The sequence below is a fragment of the Cebidichthys violaceus genome, unplaced genomic scaffold (assembly GCF_023349555.1).
Source record: "Cebidichthys violaceus isolate CVI_PGR_0920_01 unplaced genomic scaffold, fCebVio1.0.p SCAF_3, whole genome shotgun sequence".
In the NCBI taxonomy this organism is placed as follows: domain Eukaryota; kingdom Metazoa; phylum Chordata; class Actinopteri; order Perciformes; family Stichaeidae; genus Cebidichthys; species Cebidichthys violaceus.
Genome location: NW_027176483.1, coordinates 17794504 through 17814156, shown reverse-complemented (window position 1 = coordinate 17814156; position 19653 = coordinate 17794504). Strand labels below are relative to the sequence as shown.

The 19653-nt window shown below is 43.4% G+C and overlaps 1 protein-coding gene across 1 annotated transcript in view; it reads left to right on the top strand.

Annotated features, from left to right (window-relative positions):
- cdh13 (cadherin 13, H-cadherin (heart)) overlaps positions 1-19653 on the top strand; it is a 299197-nt gene that overhangs the window by 79847 nt on the left and 199697 nt on the right. Inside the window, exon 2 of the mRNA XM_068723607.1 lies at positions 2011-2131. Coding sequence (XP_068579708.1) covers positions 2011-2131 — 121 coding nt within the window. The remainder of the gene's footprint in view (positions 1-2010; positions 2132-19653) is intronic.

Here is a 19653-nt window from a genome sequence, read left to right as displayed (position 1 = left end):
ATAGCATCCGGTGTCTATTTCCCTCGTCAAAGCACTCTTGATACCTCTGGGGGAGGGGTCAAGAGATATGAGGATGAGCGGAGGGGGGGGTCACTGGTTGACACTGTTGACAGATGGCTCAGTTTGGCTGTGATGGCTCACGTATGCCACACTGTGTTTGTATCTTATTAAAGCCGTATTTAGGTGCAGAATTGTCATGTCTTCTGTTCTAGATGCACACATTTACTCATAATAACAGGACATTTTACACAATCACCAGAGAATAACCAGAGAGGAGCTACGGTGGAATGTGACGCCGTAAATTTGACGATGAGCACTAAGGCATTAATTCCCCTCCCATCTATCATGTCCCTCTGTTCCCTGTGACTTCAGACCCATATGGAAACCTTTTTATAATGCTGATTGATCTGTTAATGATCAGCGGCTCCCTTCACCTCCTTACTCTCTGCTTCCTTTCAGCGTTTCACCAATTTGTCTCTCAGCGCACAATGCTATAGGCTGGCCTACATACTGTGGGGACGTTGGGGGTGTTTTCAGAAAAAAATCGTTTGGGTTTGTCGGTGTGCTGAAATCATCAAGCTTCCCTATTTCGGGGCTGCGGTAGCCGTAGCATGCCTAGCATGTCAATATGCTCCACATGTAACTCTGCTTTCAAAGTAGTTCTTTGAAGAGGGCAACGATGCCCAGTAGCAGCTATTGCTTAAACACAAAGAGGTGAGTCACATGTGAGGTTATTTTTCTCTATTTCTTGACCGCTGTTCGCTGACATTAAGAGCGAAGCTTCTCACCGTAGGAAGAAGCCTAGAAGCCTCTTATTTGTTTTCAGGGTCTAAGGCTGTGGAAAAGGGTGCCTCACAACCTCCTTCATCTTGCTTAATTCCTGGATGCCGACAGGAACATGATTATGTTGTTTGATCCCATAGACACTCAACAATTGAGCCAAGATAGCCTAATATTGCTGTTTGACATAAAGCATTTATTAGTTTCTAACTCAGGGTGATTGGGAGAAACAGTATCACCTGAAACTCTTTGACCAGATAACACATATTTTGGCTTCCTAATGACAGTATTATAATGTGACTTGATGAGCAAAACCACACAAACTAGTACAAATACCTCCGTTGAAGGCCACTGTTGAGAATAATGCGATGTGAAACGGTAAATAAAAACAATCTGACAGAGCCAGCATGAGGCACATGCTTTTGATTTAATGCTTCACCTATCTACATGCAGCCTGAGATGTTATTTTTGCTGCTACCAACACTACGTTTGGTGTGTCTATCTGAGAGTCAGCGGAGGCACAACACTTTACGGTCTGTTTCCATGGGAACACCCCCCCTTTGTTTTTTTAAAAGAGGGGTTAAAGTGCTGCATACTTTTATAAAATGAATAAATTAAATTTGTAGAGAAAATGGGTCGATGAAAAGTCAAGGAAGACGGTGTTGCTGAGTGTGTAGTCTGTTTTAATTTGAATTCTAAAATTGTAAATAGACAAATGACATATTGGCCTTCCCTTCATAGTGTTATGAGTAAAAAAAGAGAAGCTAACATCCTTTTTATATAATCTAACCTAAATCAAGTCATAGTTGTATTTTATTTAACACAAGCGTAAGCTTGACCCCCATCACCAAACACAATTGTGGAGTTAAATACCAAAGAGACTTAAACAAGTCTGTCTTTGTTGTTTTTTGATTACATGTATGTATGTAAGTATCGACATTAAAGAAGAATGCATGAGATAATCAACATGATAGCTCTGGATTGATGAAGGACTCTTCATATTTGATAAAACCTTTTTTCTAGTAGAAGTATTGCTTTTTGTTTGTCCCAGCATGCATCTGCTCCAGCCTTATGTTGTTTATTTAGGAATAATGAGGATTAGGGCGTTCATATTTATATAGTTAATCCGTCCCCCTGCCGGTGCCTGTCAGGTGTATCAACACAGAAAGCGTGTGTTCATGTGTTCATGTGTGCACTGAGTTGACCTGTCCGTTGCTCTGTGTGTTGCAGGTTGCCCGTGTAGGTGGCCAAGAGGATGGAGGCCATGAGGGCTGTGCACCAGGCTTCCAGGTTAAACACTACCAGGTGGCGTTCAGTGGAGCTTTCCTGAAAGGCCAGGCGCTCATACAAGGTCAGTGAAAACAGACACAACTGAATATTTACTATCTAACTTTTCTCCTCTTGGCTTTGAAGTTTGTTCTCTCTCTCTCTCTCTCTCTCTCTCTCTCTCTCTCTCTCTCTCTCTCTCTCTCTCTCTTCTCTCTCTGTCTCTCTCTTCCTGTCTCTGTAACTTTCTCTCTTTCTCTGTCTCTGTCTCTGCCTCTGTCTCTCTCTCTCTCCTCTCTCTCTCTCTCTCTCTCTCTCTCTCTCTCTCTCTTAAATTCTGGCATGTCACAACACCAATCTGCATGTGGTTGTGCACATACAGTATAAACCCTGACTCTGCCTGCCTGGCTCCTGAGGATTTGAATATCAGTATATTCAGTGGAGCTGAGCGGAGAAAAGCTTCAAGCTCCCTCCAGGTCAAGGTGATGGTGTGTGTGTGTGTGTGTGTGTGTGTGTGTGTGTGTGTGTGTGTGTGTGTGTGTGTGTGTGTGTGTGTGTGTGTGTGTGTGTGTGTGTGTGGGTTGTTTTGCTCTTCACATTCGTTAGAATTCATGTGACATCTATTTACAAACAGGAGATAGAGCTGGTTGTCTCTTCGCACTACAAAGACAACAACAACATAATTTGTGTCTGCAAATGAATTATTCTCCTTGATTGGGGAGAAAATGTACAAAAGTCCTTTTTTTCCCTTCTTTTGTTCTTTCACAGAACACAGCTTTGGGCTGCTCAGTTAAGCGTGCGTGTGTTGTGTGCTCATATGCATGTTTGGCGCGCGACTGTTCCGTCCCGGTACGCCAGTTACCACGCTCGAGTTGACTTGGCCTCCCCAAGAACTCAGTCCCCCGCAGCCTCGGAGTTGTACTATCGTTTTTATGCAGAAACCTGTGTTTGATCTCAGCAGGTTTATAATCAAAACTTTAGAGATTTGAGAGGAAGGTCTCGAGGGTTCCCAGCAGAGTGTTGTGGAGGCTCAGTTACGTCCCGTCGAGGGGGGGGGGGCGTCACCCTCCTGTTACTGCGGTGGCCAGTCACATTCCCCCACAGACTCCTGCAGTCCACAGACGTCCAATCTCAACTCCACATTGCCTGCTCCTCCGGAACCCTCCGGCGGTGCCCGTCCACTCAGCTGCTAGCAGTATCTGCCGGCTAGCAGTCGGCTCCTCCGGCGGTGAGAGCTACTGTCGATCCGCAGAGATCGACAAGGTGCAGGTCCGCTTACCGTAGTTTCACTTCAAAGCTGAGGAAGTTTTCACTAATTCATAGGCTCAATAAGTCATTCACTTTACGTGTACAGTGTGATGAAATACAATGAAAATATGTAAATTAAAATGGGAATCATTTATAGTTTGTCAATGCAGTCTGTCACTTATTGTGGAACTTGTTTCCATTCCTCTCTCATTATTCAGCCACTTCCTGTCTTTATTTCATCACCCTCCACATTACGAGGCCACAGTGGTAGAATATCATTAGCTGCTTCTGTGACATCATGTGCTGCTTCTACAAACACAGAAGCGACACTTCTTTTATGGCCGGACGGTCACGCAGTGCTTGCAGAGGTGTTCTCATACAGCGCTCCACTGTCGGACAGCTTTCCCAACTGAAAATACATAATTTCCTACCTAGACGGCGAAACATGACAAATCTGAGCATTTTCTTCTTCAATCTTCTTTTTGGGCTTTATTGTGTTTGATTCGGTCAGCCAGCGAGGCATTTTGTCATCTGGCGGTTCAGCGGCGCGTGGAGTAGGAGACAGAACTCAGTTCTGCTTTAGTGCTCTGCTCTGAGGCGACAGAGTGGTTCTATTACCTTGAATATGCTCCTGTCAGCAGAAACACCTCTCACCATGGGGGGTCCCGCTGCTCACAAGTTATGGACGGGCGCATAGGCATGCCAGTGCTCTCTCACACACACACACACACACACACACACACACACACACACACTACAAATATGAACGTATAGAGTGGATTTTCAAGAGACACCGGTGAAAGCGTGCATGCCTGCTCTATACTGTGTTGTGTTGTCGGTGATTCATAGCTGCAAAGAAATGCACAACAGAAAAGCTATATGGTTTTTGATCACTTTAAGTGTCTCTTTAAAATTCAAAGCACTTTCACAAACACAATGCCACAGTGGGAGCTCAGCAGCACGCCGAAAAACAATGAGGCCACGATGAAAACCACCGTATGAAAGCCAAGTACAAAGGAAGCAAATAAGGCACATGGTTTCAGCATTCAGCTTGATTGATATCTGTGATTATGTCGGTAACTTCTCCACAGTACTTGGATGGATGGATCAATTGTGAGCGTGTTCAAAAACAGCGATCAAAGTAATTCCAGTACGTCTCTTTTTAGGCATTATTTGCTTGTGTGTGATTTAAAGGAATAAAAAAAAAAAAAGAGGCAATTTTACTAGCATAATAATTGGTTGCACTCACCAGTATGGATTTCAGGGAGAGCGTTGATACTGTTTTACCTTCCATCCATTTTGTTAAATTTGAACAAATTGTCTGCTGAGTGTGAGCATGATTCATACTGAGTGCCAGAGGCTGAAGCCAGGCCCAGTGACACATGCAGATTTATGTAAATTCTGCTCAGCCCCGCGCCACCTGCTGTAGACCTCCCTGTGTAATTACCAGCAGAGGGGCAGGTCTGTTAGCAAGTGATACCTGTCTGCGCAGAGCCGGGTTCAAGGACATCCATCTTGTCTAATGGCCGTATCCGAGAAACTAACATTCGCTCTCTCTCTGGCCTCCTCGCTCCTGGTGCTCCTCCTGCTCCGTCTGTCACTCCATCACCCCCGTAGAACGCTTCCTCTCTCTGCCTCTTGGTTTTTTGTTTTTTTTTGCTACTCGTCTCTCTCTGTTTTGTTTGTCCTCCGTCTCCTCTCGCTCAGCTTGTAACTGCTTGCATGAAAATTTGATGCATTTTAAAATAGAAATATGCTCCTTTCTGCAAATGGAAAAGGGTCGTTAAAGAATGGCGATGAAACGTACGACTCTCTTTCTCCACTAGTGACCTCAGACGACATTTCAAACAGTGTGAGTTTAGAAAATAATGTACAGACGCGTTTTCATCCACAGACAGCATGTGTAAAATGCATGGCCTTCATGGGACACCCTGCTTCTGTGTGTCATCTTTCAATCCTTAAAAACTCAGGGTTGAACCGTCTATTTTTGCTACTGAAACCAGGAACGTTTTTCATGTGAAAATCACTTTAATCCAAGTATCTGGATCTGATTTGAAGGATGACACACAGACAAAAAAAACCTAGAATCGGTACATCTGCACTGCTAGATTGAAGAGTTACACAATTAACCTCACTTTGCCCACAGCCTACAGCTCAATTTGAAAACCGTTGTGAACAAAGCAGAAATTAATTTAAAAGTATAAAAGGCTTAATAGAAAAGCCTGGAAATTGCTTTTTCACCAAGGAGTTGAGTTTATTCAGGTGTACAAGATGTTTTACCCCGTGGTGAGCACTGCCATTTCTGCTGAGTAATGAATCAAATAAAAAATGTATGAAATAACAGTGCTCAACGGAGTTGATCCTTCATTTTATGTAAATTCAATGCTGTCAGTTCAACACAAGGCTTCTTTTTTTTTCCGTCTCACTGCAACAACAACCAGTGCCATAAGAGGGAGAACACATTCTCTCGAGATGATGTGTATGAATCATACAAAATATACTGTTTTTCCTTGAACGTGGTCTTCACCTTCATATTTAAAAAAAAAAAAAAAAAACAAGTGCCATATTTCACGAGAGTGTTCCAAATACCAAACGGCGTCTCCACAGGGTCGGGGCGTGTTAGGGAGGCCAGGCGGTGAATGACATTTACTGAGGGATAAATTAGTTTCTCAGTTCAGAAAAAGTTACTTTATCCGTTCTCTCTCTCTCGGTGGGTTCGGCCGTGACGCACAGAAATACAGCAGGAGACGTATTGATTTCGAGATGGTGTTATAGCTCACCTTAGTTTTGCAAGCTGTTTGTTTCTTGCCTTGCTGCTGCTGCCTTCTCCGAGGTGGCTGTAATGTTGATGCAGTTTGCTGTCACCAACCTGGCAGGCTGTCAGAAATAATTGCGCTTCACGATACCAGTAATGCAGTTACTATGGAGAAACTGGACTTCTTCATGAACATTTATAGCCGGCAGTGTGCCGTTTTCAAGAGGCCGTCATAAGAAGACATTATTTACTGTTAATTTATGCAAACCTTAGGTGGAACCACAGTTTTTGATTTTATGGTGCACTGGGAAGCTATGGGGCATACGGCGCTGACAGCCAATAAAATGTGGAGGAGAAAGGAGGAGAGCCACCTTATCTGTATCCTGCAGAGCAAGACCACAGCTCTGTGAGGCTTTTCTCCAATCCCACCACCAAACATGATTACTCTTTGAAACATGGCCGCCTTTGGCATTCTCTAAAGCATCACTCACATTCAGAATTCCTTAAGATGTGACTTTAAAATATATACGTGAAGTAGATGGTCCTCTCCGTTCTCGGCATTGCTAGCAGTAAGACTTCCGCTTCCTTTTTTTCGGCAGCAGCGTGTGGACTTGGAGCTCTCCTGGCTGGCGCTAGGCCCGAGGAATATTAACTGCTTTGAGCTCCGAAGGCTCCTTGTTGGCACGCTTCTTGTCTCTCGGTTGTGTCGCCTCCGACTTTATCATCGAGGCAATTTAAAAGTACTTGAATGCTGATATAGCCGAGTGGTTATAGATAAATTGGACAAATGGAACAGCTCTCTCATCTGTTGTATTTTTGCTTCTCTCCGACTCGGCTCCGCTCTCTAAGTTTCGGTGATGAAGTTCGCTGTCCTTCCTGCTCGAACACAATAGTTTACTTCAGGGGATTCACACGCACTACACACACTAAGGACATTCTGCATCAAGTACTCCATCGTGCAGCATATGAAAGGAACAACAACAAAAAAAATCTGATTTATTTGCTGCTTTAAAGGCTTCTTCCTTCCTCAGCTACACTTCTTTCAAATGCATCCTCTATGCATGCAGACAGGACCTTTTGTCATCTCTAGTCAGTGCATTACTGACTGCGTTCTGCTTTTCAACCTTCACATCCCCTCAACCCTTTTGCAGTGTCATTGAGTACCTACTCATTATTTCCCCACTGTTACTTTTGACATGCAGCTATCAGATGTTCCCCAGTGAAAGAGGTATAGCAGGAATTCAGGCATTATATTTAGATGTTAGCATAGTAAGTGCATATTTTACCCATCTGTTTATCGGTGTAGATCAGTAAAATGCCATCGTGTTTCGGGGGCCTGTAGCTCAATGTGTTCTTGTCTCGCGGTGTTTGCATAAACTAAAGCAAAGATTCAATTATAGCGGATGGAGATGGAGCAGGGCTGTGAACCGTCTCCCTTTGCTGTGAGCAAAGGGAAGCTGTGTCCCACACATTGTTGCCCTACTTACTAATTTTGGCAATTAAACCTGCCCGACGCTACCCCCGACCCACCGCCACCTCGCTCCATGCCACCCCGAGCATCCACCCACACCTACTCTGTCTTCCAGAGACTGCGGGATGCATGGATCGATGCTCTCCCTCGCTTCCCTCCGCATGGCAGGGTGCACATCCTGATCATGCCACTCTCACGCCTGTAATGGAGCAGCATTCATCACCTTCTGTAGCCGGAGTCACCGGGACCCGCAGCTTCTTTTCCGCTGTATTTTTAATTTGACCATAAATCAAGGTGCGCTTTTGACAAATGACTGTAATTACAGGAAAGGCCATTACTGGTATGGGTATGCAAGTGTGTGTGTGTGTGTGTGTGTGTGTGTGTGTGTGTGAGTGTGTCGGCGGGTGTTTCCACATTCATTATGTTTGTGAACCTGAGCATTGAATACATATACAATATGCGTACTGGGCGTGGTATTTGTTTGTAACAAGTGTGGGTAAGCAGTGAACCAGGACATAGACTGGATCCATGTGGGGTCCCTGGTGGATCTGGCTCACAGTTCCAGTCAACCTTATGTGGGTCAACTTGTGACTGGAAGCTGCCGGTGTTTGGTAGTTAGACTGACCGGGAGGGGGGGGGGGGTGAGAGAGAGAGAGAGAGAGAGAGAGAGAGAGAGAGAGAGAGAGAGAGAGAGAGAGAGAGAGAGAGAGAGAGAGAGAGAGAGAGAGAGATGACGCTGAAGTGGCAGAAAATTCTTTTATGGCAGATTTGAAATCATCACAAAACAAAATGCCGTGAGAATTCTAGACTACAATACTTAACAGCTACCACAAAACATTATGTATAGTGATATCATGCAGTAGAACTTATGATTTACTGTATCTATGGATGTGGTGGCTTTGGGATTTGGGAGACACATCTGCTGTTCGGCTCTGGTTGATTACAACTTTGTTTTTAACTTTCTTGTTTTGGCCATCGTTTCTATTCTTACCAAATTAAATTGCTGACATTTGGGAGCATGGCGGCATCGCTAGAGAGAAGTCAGACGGGGAGAGAAGCACAAGCGGTCAGGCGATCTACTTTTGTACTTCCTTTGAAGAGTAATGAATTCAAACAGTGGAATGATCATGTTTAAGGTTCCACTCTGACTAACTGCCCTTCCCGTAGCAATTATGGGTGCAGCCGCTTTTGGTTTGCATAATCTGCAAAAACTGTTTGGTTTCTGACCATTTGAATGCCTTTTGGTTTCATGCTCCATCAGATATAATGACTAAAATGTTGTAAACTAAACCCCAGTTGTGATAAACCAGATCTCTTATACACCTGATATAACCTATAACCTAATTACACATCCAGCAGATATGAAGTGAGAGTAACAGTCATTTAGAGACATGTGTCCAGCTGTATGTGGGGTGACCGTGGCTAAGTGGAGAGCAGGGCCGCCTTTCAATCAGAGGGTCGGTGGTTCAATCCCCGGCTTCTGCTCTACTAGTCTCTACTAGTCTCAAGACACTTAACCCCAAAATTGCTCCCGTAGCTGCGTCTACGGTGTGTAGATAGATACTGAATTGTAAGTTGCTTTGGATAAAAGCGTCTGCTAAATGACCGTAATGTAATGTGTGCACTCTCCTTTTCAGCCCTGTTTTGCTCTTCACTCCTGAGGGCAGCTATGTGTAACCAGTGTTCACTACAGCGTCTGACTGTAGACAGCTGTCTGTGTGCCACTCGGTACAGTGCAGGCACCGTACTGTGTGCTTTTAGGGCTTTTGTTCTCTGAAAAGCAGAAGCCTGCTGCGTAGAAAAACAACTCTATGAGAGTGGTGAAAGCAAATCAAAACTGTAAAGTTGTGGGCGGGAAAAAGAAAAACACACAACAACAATTAACTTTCTCATCAGGAGAAAAAAAAGACATTTGAGCAGTCAAGAACAAGAATGCACCACATCAGCTAATGGTGGAGTTATGTATCAAACTACATTAGGTGACTGATACAAGTTTCAGATATTCATTTTCATCTTGTCTGACATGCAGATGGATATCTCACCTTTTTGTCAGCACACCTGCTGCTCGCTGTGAATTGGCACCGTGGTCACCTGGCATCAGCAGCCCTGTAGAGGCTGCAATCACAGGGCATCAGGGCCACAGATACAGTAGTGCCAGCACCCCATCTGCAATCACGGTGCGGTTGGCAATCGTGACAAACTCTCTCTCTCTCTCTCTCTCTCTCTCTCTCTCTCTCTCTGTCTCTCTCGCTCTCTCTCTTTCTTTCTCTGTCTCTCTCTTTCTCTCTCTCTCTCTCTCTCTGTCTCTCTCTTTCTCTCTCTCTGTCTCTCTCTCTCTGTCTCTCTCTCTCTCTCTCTCTCTCTCTCTCTCTCTCTCTCTCTCTCTCTCTCTCTCTCTCTCTCTCTCTCTCTCTCTCTCTCTCTCTCTCTCTCTCTCTCTCTCTCTCTCTCTCTCTCTGTCTCTCTCTCTCTTATGTTTCCGTCCTCTGTCTCTCCCACTTTCTGTTTCCGCGCCGCACCCCTGAAGAAGATCGCTCTTCCTTCCTTCCCGTGCGTCGTCGCTGCCTAACCCACTTAACCGGGAAGAGATTTACATTTCTGATGCAAATTGCGGTACATCTGCTAGCAGGTCCGACAAACATCATTCACAGCACTCCTAGAATGGAAAATAAACGGCACATGTTTAATTCAATGCAGGCTGTTCACTAAGAGGGTGTTCATCAATTAGTAACATGATGTTTTTAATTGCAGCTTCGGAGGACTTTAGGGAGCCGCTTTTGGCAAGCAGATCCGAACTGTCAAGATTAATATTCCATTATTCTGACCAGACGTTGGCACATCTTGATTCTGAAAGAAAGTGATGGCCCGAAAAATGCTGAGAGGCCGCAGTCAATCAGAGCATTTTGAATCAGCCTGGAACCTGCAAAGAGACATCTTGTAGAGTTCTATTACCAGCTGACTAAAAACATCCAATCATATTCATAAAGGTCCACATGGTGGCTTTTACACTTCTCAGTATTACTCTGCTGATATGCTGATGAGCCCAACCTCCTGAAGCTTTTGATAGCTCTGATTGAACTTATTTTTAATGCTCATGCATGCATTTCTTAAAAGGGGAGCTGGTTCTCCCAGCAGACTCCTCTTTGATTCTTTGAGAGCTCCCGCAGAGCCTTTTCCGCCTGCATAATCATTTGCATAAAATGGCGAGTTCATCGTAGTGTAAGTGTCTCTGATTGAACCAGCCATTTATAGGGTTACCTTTCAATTAACTGCGCAGCATTTGTGTTGCCCATTCCTTTGCCTTCTGCCATGCAGCTGTGCAGTGTGACTGGAATCAATTCCTTAAGTGTTTGCAGATTTTGAGAGTCCACATCATTTCATCCCTGTTGTGGAACATACACGATGGTGTCTTTTGATGTTACTGCCTTTTTCTTTTTTTCCCTTTTTCAAATATTTCACAGTTTCTGGGGCTCTGGGGGCTAAAGAGAGAAAGCCATATGAGTCACTGGTGCTGGCGGTTTCTTGGAAATCAAACGTTTACAGTTAACTGTCCTGCATGAGGATAAATCCTTTCCCACAAAACTTTAAGCCAGCAGGGATGACATGCCACTGCAGAATAAAGTGGTACTTCTCTTTGGTCATCGGAACAATTCCCATGATAGAATAGATTATTTCACCACAATGTTTAAAAGGCGGGTTTATGCACTGCTGCATTTACTTCTCACATAAGCTGTGTTTTAATGAATGAATCCGTAAACGAGACTTTCTTTACATTTTGATCTTGTTTGGACCGTACTAAATGTTGTTGCTGGTCCAAAGAGGATGTAGTCACTTCAGATCTACACGGTCTACGTACTATTGGAGGGGAATAAGTACTGTCCTCTCAGGAACTTTGAATCTACCTCTGGTTTTGTGCTGGGGTAGGTTTTTACCGCACTCAGAAGATCAATTTGGCCAAACAGCTTCACTGAGTTCTGACAGTTTTTGAGAAACCGATCAGATATGGTTCCATTTCTATAAGCATGAGCAAGATTGCATTTGTTTCTTTTTCTCTTGATGATGAAACGATTTCTATTCTATCCAATAATAAAACAGTAATATCAAATAGAACAACGAATTTAAAGATACAGAAATAGAACCTGTAGAGTTTAAATGCAGCATGAATCACTGTCTGTCAGTCTAATAACTATAATTCAAATAGTAAAGTAGAAACACCCTCTCTGTCTTGAGCTATCAATCAACTATTAGGTGTTTTCTTTCATGACCGTTGTTTCACAGACACAGCAACTTATTTTGGTGAAATTATTTGGATGTTTATAACTTCATAAGAGGGAGTTCAATTATTTGGTAATCTTAACCACACAGCTATTTAATGCCCCCGAGATATCATTAAAACATAATGCAATTGAACAATACACTATAAAACAAATAGCTAATTTACCTTTTACAGTAGAACAATGTTTTGTTTTCGCTGCTAAAGAGAGGCCTTTGTTCCTCAACTTGATGAGTTCATTCGGGTGTCACTTGTCTCATACTGAACATTCCGAAAGTGATGTAATTATTCCGTGTACTTTATCAAAACATTATCAAGCAGATTTTATTTCATCACATAATTAAGCTCGTCATTTATTAAATATGCTCAAGCTCTTACTTGGTCTGTTGTAGGTAGTGAACGTCTGCGTTTGTGTGCGAGTTTGCAATTGTAGCACTAGGTGTGCGTGTGTGCTTGTTTCCTCCATTTGGAGTTATGTTTATGGTCTATAAACATGCCTTTTGTCGGTTGCAGCTTCGAAGGACAACCATTAAACGAGCCCGCCGAGTTCTCTTGCTTTCATCCTCGCAAACAAACCATCCACGCGAGTGTCTGCACCTCATTATTTTATAGCCCTCGTTCCATACATTCCTTGTATATTTTTATTTCCACGCTACAAAAGGTATTACTCTAATTATGAGCGGGAGGATCTGTTTCAGTGACGAGCCAAACAGTCGTCCTGTGTTATTTTAGAATATCTGTTCCTTTGTGATAAGACCACAAACATGTGCCGATCCCCGAGTTTTTCATTTTCAAAAAGAATACAGGTGTCATTCAGGATTGGAAATGCTTTGGTTTGTTTGACATTTTCATGCTCCTTCTTTGGGTCAAACCTGTCCTACTTAATAACCGGCTTAATAATCTCACTGAGAAGGTGAAGGCAGCTCACTAAAATGTTCTCTCTGTGCCTGTAAAGACAAACAACGATGAGGTGACAAATATGCTTTGTTTATCCTCAGTTACTTATCCCTACTTCTATCTGTACTTGTTCAACCAGCAACAGTGTCGTGTTTGTATTAAGATGAATTCAGAAGATAGGGTTTAAAACGGTTAGCGATGTGCCGTAGACCAAAACACTAATACTCACTCATTTTGTGTGTCTTTTGTTATAACAGCAACTACATTGCTGTTATATTGCACCAAGATGTAAAACCGGTATTTTGTGGTTCATAGTGACTTATTAATAGATCACATAAAACAGATTATTATATTATTTATTTTTGACGCTCAATTAAAAAATATGTCAAATAACTGCAAATAATAAAAAAGAAAGTGCTAAAATATTAATATTCTTGTTTCCATGGTTAGTGTTTCAATTTATTTTCAGACTCTTTCTGTTTTTCCTCAGCTATCTTCATGCTTCATGTTTTGGTTAAGAGAGAGTTGGAATGAAGCAATAGTCTATTAAAAATGAGTATTCTCACACAGGCTGTAACATCCCTTTACATCTCCATTACTCCTTCCACCTCCAGAGCTCTATAGGTGCATCACGATAAAAGTTATTTCCAGTGAAATATGTCGTGTGCGCTGGCCATGCAGCACTTATGTTTTATTCCATTATGTCGAGCGTGATGTGGGTATTTTCATAAGTCTGAAACATGTCATTTGTGCTTTCCAGAATGGAGAGTCTGGATTGCCTCTGATGGTTTCATTTCGATTGTTTCATTTGTGAGACATTCCTTTCAGTTTTCGCTCATCACATCAAAGACTCTGGAATACTATTTGGTCTGATGAGAGATCTAAATGCAGGCACTGCTACGACATTGAACAAGGGCATCACACAAATAACAAATGAACGCAACAGAAAACAACTGTGTGTGTAGATGCTGTAACGCAGACGGGTTATCTTTCAACCCCCCCCCCCCCCAAAATCCTCAACGGTGCACTTTCGACTGCACCAAACAAAGGCTGTACCGCAGCGAGCCCTTCGACCAGACAGGTCAAGTGAACTGTGAACGCACTCTCTCTGAGGAGATAATGATTGCTGCTGTCACAGGAGTGACATAATTACTTTGTGTCAAAAGTTTAGCTCTCACCCGTGTGCTCCTTTCCTATCTTTGGCTCTTGGCCCGGAGCCCAGCATGGCTCCTCTTGAGTGGTCAGGGAAAGTGCTGACTAACTTGGCCGGAGCCTCGGGGGCTCAACCTGGGTGTTACTGGCTTCCTGGAAGCCCATCGATCTGCCTGAATGCCTGAATGCCTTGCCGGGTGCCTGTGCGTTGCCGGATGTCGGCCTGTGTGTTGAATTACGTTTGCTTATGGATTCGTGTGCGTTGGACTGTGCGCGTGTGTGCGTGCGCGCTCGTGTGTGCTTGTCTTTGTGTGTGTGTGTGTGTGTGTGTGTGTGTGTGTGTGTGTGTGTGTATGCGTGTTCGTGGCGCCAAGCTGTTTGATTGACAGGTTTGGGTGTTACTGCAGTTGGCAGGAAGTTTTCATCTTGTTTTTCTGCTTGGCTGTTAAATGGGTTGGCAAATATCTCCTCCTCGGCAGAAAAGACCTTTCCAAACAGCCATGACCTTATTTGCACACATGCTACAGGTGCACTGGTGCTTTTAGACGCTCAGGGAGTGCGGCATGTATTATTGAAGAGACATAGACCACAGCGGTTACATCTTTTATATATGATCACAGGTCTAATGTCGGTGCCATCTGGACCTATCTGATAGATGCACAAAATATCACATCTTTTGTTGGGGTTCTGCATCTAAACACCTAAGACAGTACTCAGACTTTCCCCATCGTCCACACTAAGGGCTCCAGTATGGCTACTTACTTACTGGAAATCAAAGTTGGCATGCTCTTAAGGGCTGTGTGTGGAATTGCTAGTCTACTTTCTGTGAGGGGGGGGGTCTGTCCTCCCAAGCCACAGGGTAGAGCCGCTGATGGCTGAAATAATCATGACATTGAAACCCAAAATGAAGAACACCATCTGTTACAGCTAGTAGGCTTACACAGAAGGAGAGGAATTATTTATAACCAACCCGGTGTATCTGTGGGTGTAGGAAAACACTTTATTTGTTTGTCTGTTTCCGGTCACATCCCTACATATTACCTGTGGAAATGCATCAATGTCAACCACACCATACTGTGAGTGTACGCTCACAGTGGTAAAAATAACTTAGCTGATCTGCAGTAATAATGATCATAATATTGTTTATTTACAGTATACAGCACTTACCACATGTGTGTGTGAGGGTAGTAGGCTGCAACGGTACTTACTTAGGGGCACAGGCACATCATCTCAGCTGGAATCAAACCATCATAATAATGTCTACACAGAACAAAGAAGCAGGCACGCTACATGCGTTAACTCGTTCTTGCCGGAGTTTAATAAATCATTTATTTTGTCCTTCCGGTGTTGCATCAGAATCCTAGTCTGTAAATGTAATCCCAAACAAGTTTAAATACAGATTCAGGGAACGGGGGGGGGGGGGGGGGGGGGGGTGCTTTCAGTGGTCAGCATGTGGAAGAAGCAGAAACTAAATATAATATTCATAGCTCAGGTACATTTAGAAGTCAACTGAGTGCACAGCACTGCTGCCGCAGTCACTGAGTGGTCACCGACACTCTTTCGATGACTCAGAGCTTCCTCTGTTGCTCCTGTAGCGCCAGATGGTCGCTCAACTGCAACCATATGTTTCAAAGGATATGATGTGACTTTTGACCTCTAGAATTCATATTGGCTCTGGGTTCCAAACGATTATTGAAGGGCTGATTTTCAAACTGTGTCACAAACGACGAAGCGTTTTCACACGTTACCCTGCGTTCCCTTGTGGAAATGTGTCATCTCTTCATCGCCACTGATGGTAGCTTATTGATCAGGTGACCATCACCGTGCAATGTGCCTCAGTGACTGCGATTGTCTGGCTGGTTTGATAAGTCAATGGAATACTAGTTTTTTGAGATAACTGACAGTCTTGCAGAGTAGTTTGGGGTCATGTGGTTCATTGTGCCTCCTAAAGGTGCTAATGAATGACTGACTAGATCTTCAATTGTCTAATTTGCTGATTTGTTGTTTTTCTAATGATGGAGGGATGATGTACAGTTACTACTCAGTCTGCATCTGAGCTTCCGTTCGTGTCTTTATATGACGGGGTGATTTTCTTCTGCCAGGCTATCTTCTATCGTCCGTGGGCCTCCGTCTCTGCTCTGGCCCTCCTAAACGGAGCGCTTTGAGCTGCGACTGACAAACAAACACATGCTGATTGAAGTTTGTTACTGTGCTGGAATAATCCTCGCCGACTCCCCTCAGATCTCTTACTGTGGTTAACCTTGTCAAGCAAGGCTTCGGGGGATCTCAATCGCATAGATCGACTGATGCGTTTTCATTTATATTTTCACATAAAAACTGGCTGAGGAGCGCTAGGATGGCTTTTGAAATAGAAATTTAAATGAATTCATATTTAAGCAGGTGTAACCTTGAAACAGGCAACTTCAAAGACCAGGCCTGTGGGCCTAAACATTTCCAGCTCGCGCGGAGACAGCAAGATGTTTACTTCTGCTGTCAGTGTTATGTATGCATGTTATTTACTGTGAATAACCTTGAACGGTATATATTTTTAGCTGATGGGCTGAGTCGCTCGCTGATGAATGCATTCATTAGATGTAAGTGAGCACAGTTTGCCCGTGTTTACCTTCCTACTGTACCTGCTTAACACCAGTCACTGAGAAACGCCAGCAGGTTCACTCTATCAAACCATGCTCCAGAACAGACACTTACTGTACATCAAGGCATACGTGAGATACGTGTTGGTTTTTTTTTTTCTGTGCAGATTCCTATCTGTGCCTCAGACCTCTTTATCAAACGTTGCTGGTAGTAATGAGAGTTTGATCTTGTGGGTTTTGTCTTCCCTTTTGAGTTTGTGACTGCCAATGAGCGACGGAGATGAGTCGGTCTGCGACTTGCTTTGCATCCTGATGTGTGACGAGTGATTATAAACAAAAGTGCCGCAGCCCGTCGGGGGAAATACACATTGTAATTATGGCAGAGAAAAGCTGCTCAGAAAACCTTGTTAAAATCTAATAAGCCCAAGGTTCTTTCTTGTTTGCCTTGTTTTGTCAAGGCTGAGTATTATGATCGCAAATATTCAAATTAAATACAACTGGGAAAAAAACAAAAACCGACAGTTAAGTCAAATTTTCCATTGCCCCCCCCACATCAGGTGTAAAATGGTGGGGCGGCTGTGGTTCAGGCTCCTCCCATCCGCTTGTCAAATTGTGCTTGAGCAACACACTGAACCCCAAGTTGCTCCACCGTCGGTGTGTGAATGAGAGACGGAATGCAACGTGTTTGGTCCGGTGAGATAGAAAGGCGCTATAAATGCTGTCCATTTACCATTTATTATGATTTATATTGCAGTAATTTAATGATCTATGCAGTAAAAGCGCAACAACTCTTATGATTGCCCATGTACATTGTTTATGAATTATTCTTGGCAATTTAGCATGTCATGGCTCTGGCAGGGAAGCCAGAGCATCTGGAGCAGTGCTGATATCCGCTGCCCAAGTGTAATGCAGCTGCAAATCCACCTGTGCTTCACATACATCGTAACATCTGGCCAAAACTAAGAAGCAGGGCTGCAGCATGCTGCACGCATCGGCGCTGCTCACTGAGGGTCAGTCCAGGATTTTGGTCCAGACTGAAATATCTCAACAACTATTGGATGTTAGAAAGTGATTGCCATGATTTTATTACAGACATGGTCTCCAGAGGATGACTTCTCATGTCTTGATGATCCCCTGACTCTTTCAAAGCAGTTTAATTTTTTCATTCAGTTTTGGGCAAAGATGAGATTTGAACCCAAGTCTAACACTAAGGACTAGACTAACTGTTGGACTGTATGAGACATTAGTCAGTTCATGTGGTGCTGATTTAGCTTCAATTATGCCCGATAAGACCTCTGGTGTCAGCTTTTAAATGGGACCATAAAAAAATAGTATGATTCATTATTTTGTGAAGTGTGTGTGTGTGTGTGTGTGTGTGTAATGGCCTTCCTGCCCTGGTAAGGTGGACTCAGGGCGATAACAAGGAGAGGATCACCCTGAGCCTCGAGTGAGAGAGCTCAGAGCACCCTGCTGGCCTTTATTATTTCATCATAATTACTCCCCGCTTTCTCTCGCTCACTCTCGCATTTCCCCTCTGTCTCTTTTACACTGCTTTACAGTAGCAGAAAGAGACCCACATAGACACGGACAGCAGACTGAAACAGTAGCCTGTCGAAGGAACCATCTCACGGATCAGTGTCACAAACCAACGCATCAGATCGGTTCTAAACCAGCTGCTGTATTTAGCACAATGCGAAACAGAACTTTTTCATGTACATGGCAAAATATGGTGATTTTGATTCAAATGAGACTGCTGCGGAACCAGATAGCTCCAACTATGCACAGTTGGTAGAATGACTTCAACTCCGCTGGTAAGCTGTAAGTGACTGATCTATTTTGTAAGTGCCAGCTTATCATAATCAGCTTTTGCACATTTCTGAGCTGGTGATTCAACACAATCTCTGAACCTCAAGTAAATAATTTCAAGAATGTCAGTGCTGCACAGTGTAACTTCTCTACTGTTATGACAGTTTTCATTGTAGTTTGAAATAAAAAAAATAAAACTCTAACAATAGACGTCTTTTTCTGAGGGCATAAGTTGACAGTGACATTTTATAGCCCTGCTATTTGTAAGAACACTCAAGGGGCACATAATGTGTTATAATTATCTAGCTGTTTTCTGTTCGATGAATGAGTTGTACGCTTTGACAGAGAACAACAACACAAAGAAACAATGGATGTCAAACATTAATAAGGGACTGTGTCTCCAAAATAAGTAAACAACTTTTCTGCTCTCTTCAGAAGTTAAATATTACATTCATGGTGTTCATGTGGCCACCATTTTAGTTTACAACACTGAAAAAGTGAACGGACGTTATCCACAGAATCTGACAAGGTTCCAGTGTTGACTACTGAAACAAACTAACCGACTAGCCATTAGCCCATCCTGTCTTATGATACCAATTGTTCCTCGAGAGGCAATATTGCTAGTTCGTTTATTGGTTTTAATCCAAAGTGGCAGAAACAAGGAAACGGCTCACACCCTCGTCTCGTCCTTTCAGCTGCCTGGAGGCTCCGAGAGACCCCCTAGTGAGCAGTTAGCTCAAATTCAGCCAATGCAAACCCCAGCACCGGGGTCTGTCTGATCCCGGGGAACTGTCTCAACTCACCGCAAGAGAATTACCCACAATTCATTGCAATGTGACGTTAAACACGGGGTAACCAGTGAAAGCATGGAGACCTAAAACATAGGTAAACAAAGAAGACGGCACACGTGTGTTCAGCCTGGACAATTTGATTTACTCAGAAACATTAAGGGTTAAAGATGGAACAACAAAAACACCTGAAATCTGAGGATATTTATTTATTCATCAAATATTTCATTTTCTTATTGAAGCTGTTTTGACAAAAACGAGTACATCTATATTTTGGAATGACCGCTCATCTTGTGAGGAAAGAGACGTTGAACTCGGGGAGAAGAAAAAGCAAAATAAATAACCACAGTTGTACATCATATTTTTGACGTTGTCATGGCAACGTGATATGTTGCAGCAAAGCGCTCTCCCGTTCGGATTTCCACCATTTCAAGCCCTCACAGTCGCTCACACTCATCCATGTACCAGGTGACATCAGTAAGTCCTTGAGGGTTCAGGGTTTAAGGCCTTAGGCGGGACGTTGGGATTGGGCCGGAGACTAGATATGTTGAAAGGATGGAAATATTCTTCCAGGAAGCTAGAACGCTCACCTGACCTACAACAGTCCTCATAAGCTCTCTGTG